This window comes from Haplochromis burtoni, unplaced genomic scaffold, assembly GCF_018398535.1.
Source record: "Haplochromis burtoni strain Fernald_Lab_line unplaced genomic scaffold, NCSU_Asbu1 Contig_599, whole genome shotgun sequence".
Classification (NCBI taxonomy): Eukaryota; Metazoa; Chordata; class Actinopteri; order Cichliformes; family Cichlidae; genus Haplochromis; species Haplochromis burtoni.
Window position 1 is genome coordinate 7440 of NW_024582960.1, and position 2123 is coordinate 9562.

The 2123-nt window shown below is 39.3% G+C and overlaps 2 protein-coding genes across 2 annotated transcripts in view; both read left to right on the forward strand.

The window, feature by feature from the left end:
* Positions 1–324, forward strand: part of LOC121812454 (protocadherin gamma-A4-like) — a 4469-nt gene extending 4145 nt beyond the window's left edge. The window contains 1 exon segment of the mRNA XM_042214683.1: positions 104–324. Coding sequence (XP_042070617.1) covers positions 104–121 — 18 coding nt within the window. The 3' untranslated portion in view covers positions 122–324.
* Positions 325–460: 136 nt separating this feature from the next.
* Positions 461–2123, forward strand: part of LOC121812457 (protocadherin beta-16-like) — a 7700-nt gene continuing 6037 nt past the window's right edge. The window contains exon 1 of the mRNA XM_042214687.1: positions 461–2115. Coding sequence (XP_042070621.1) covers positions 805–2115 — 1311 coding nt within the window. The 5' untranslated portion in view covers positions 461–804. The remainder of the gene's footprint in view (positions 2116–2123) is intronic.

Below are 2123 nucleotides of genomic sequence, written 5' to 3' on the forward strand. Positions count from 1 at the left end.
TGGTAGTCAGAACGTGCTGATAATGGACCCCAGTTCTACAGGAACGATGCAGCGGATACAGAGTGAAAAGAGCATCCTGGATGAACCAGACTCTCCTCTAGAGGTTAGCCTCATGAAATGATACATGTTTTTTTCTGCCTTTTATGCTTCATGATATTCTGGAGGTAAATAGACAGACATTCCATTAGATGTTAGGAAACTACATCAGTTACAGTTACAATTTTAAACATAACCAGTATCTTTTAGCGTTGATGCGTTGCAAAGTTTTTATCAACTTACATCGCCGTTCAGCACCACAGACAGCGACACCTTAATTTTTCAACTTCAGCATTCCAGAGTCCTTTTCATTAAGACTGGACTTAATTTCTGTAATTCGTGTCAGCTTTAATTTAGGATATATTTATTTTATAATTGCACAATGTAATTTTTACTAAGATGTTTCAATATATAATTAAACGATATATGCTGTAAGCTGCAGATATCCTAAAATCTTTAAATTTAGGATACTCGAGGTTTAGATGAGACTTAATAGCGTGGCTTTACACTGAATTCATTGTTTTTGAGAATGAATGTTGTAATTTGTATTTTCAACTCAAAGGGTCGCTGTTGGCAAGGGTGTTGCGATTTGGCTGGATGTTTTTTATTCCTCTGTGTCTTCCCTTTTGCGTGGAAATATTCGACGTACAGACAGAAAGACTGTTCGGGTTTATAAGAAGCACTGCAAGGAATTCTATACCTGCTTACACCGTTTGATTCTTATAATTGGAATGCGAACGATTTTTTTTCTGTCTTCATATTCTCTCCATGACAAATGCTTCTTTTTTTAGTGGAGAAGGAACGGAAATCGGGTCTTGCAGAACAATGAGACGGCAAGTACTGTTGTTTCTCTCAGCCCTATGTCTCAAATACGTGCTCGGGCAGGTCAGCTACTCCATTCCCGAAGAAATGGCCAAAGGCTCTGTAGTTGGAAACATAGCTCATGATTTAGGTTTAGATCTTAAAAGGTTGAAATCAGGTAACGCTCGCGTTTACACGGGCGGCGGTGTAGAATACATCGGGCTGAATAAAGAAAGGGGGGTCCTGCTTGTCGAGCAGCGGATAGACAGAGAGGCTTTATGCGGAGAGACGACGCCTTGTGCCTTACATTTCCAGTTAATTTTGGAAAATCCAATGGAACTGTTTCGGGTAACAGTGGAGATTACGGACATAAATGATAATACCCCCACGTTTACCAATTCAGAAAAACGTTTCGAAATTAGCGAGTCCGCTGTGATAGGATCGAAATTCGTGTTAGAGAAAGCAGTAGATTCCGACATAGGCATGAATGGTTTACAACAGTACTCACTTGCTCCTAGTGATCATTTTGTATTAAAACTAGAAAGTCAGCCAGACGGAACTAAAAAGGTGGAAATGGTTCTACAGAAGCCTTTAGACCGAGAAAAGAAGGATTATTTGTCCCTGCTGTTAACTGCCATGGATGGAGGAGAGCCGCAGATGTCAGGGACAATGCAGATATTTGTCACTGTATTAGATGTGAACGATAATGCACCGACATTTGCCAAACCGTTATATAGAGCAAAACTGCAGGAAAATTCTCCTAAAGGCACCAGTGTTACAACTGTAAGTGCATCTGATAAAGACATCGGTTCAAACGGAGAATTATCATATCTGATATCTACAAGCAAACGTGTTCTATCTGAACTGTTTAATATCAATCCAAAGACTGGTGAAATTATCCTAGTCGGGGAAATAGATTATGAAAAAGCAAACTCTTATCAAATTGATATTGAAGTTGTAGACAGCGGTGGGCTCTCTGATTCAGCGAAAGTGATAGTTGATCTCATTGATGTAAATGACAATAGTCCTCAAATAAACATGGTTTCTAAATCAGAGTCCATATCAGAGAACTCACCAACAAATACTGTAATTGCTATGTTAAGCATAAACGATCCAGATTCCGAGAATAACGGGAATGTTGTGTGTGATATAAATGATAGCATTCCCTTCAAAATACAGACTACTGTAAATGGGTTTTATACCCTAGTTATGGAGGTTGCTTTAGACAGAGAAATGGCTTCGCAATATAATATCACTGTGACCTGCTCTGATGAGGGAGTGCCCTC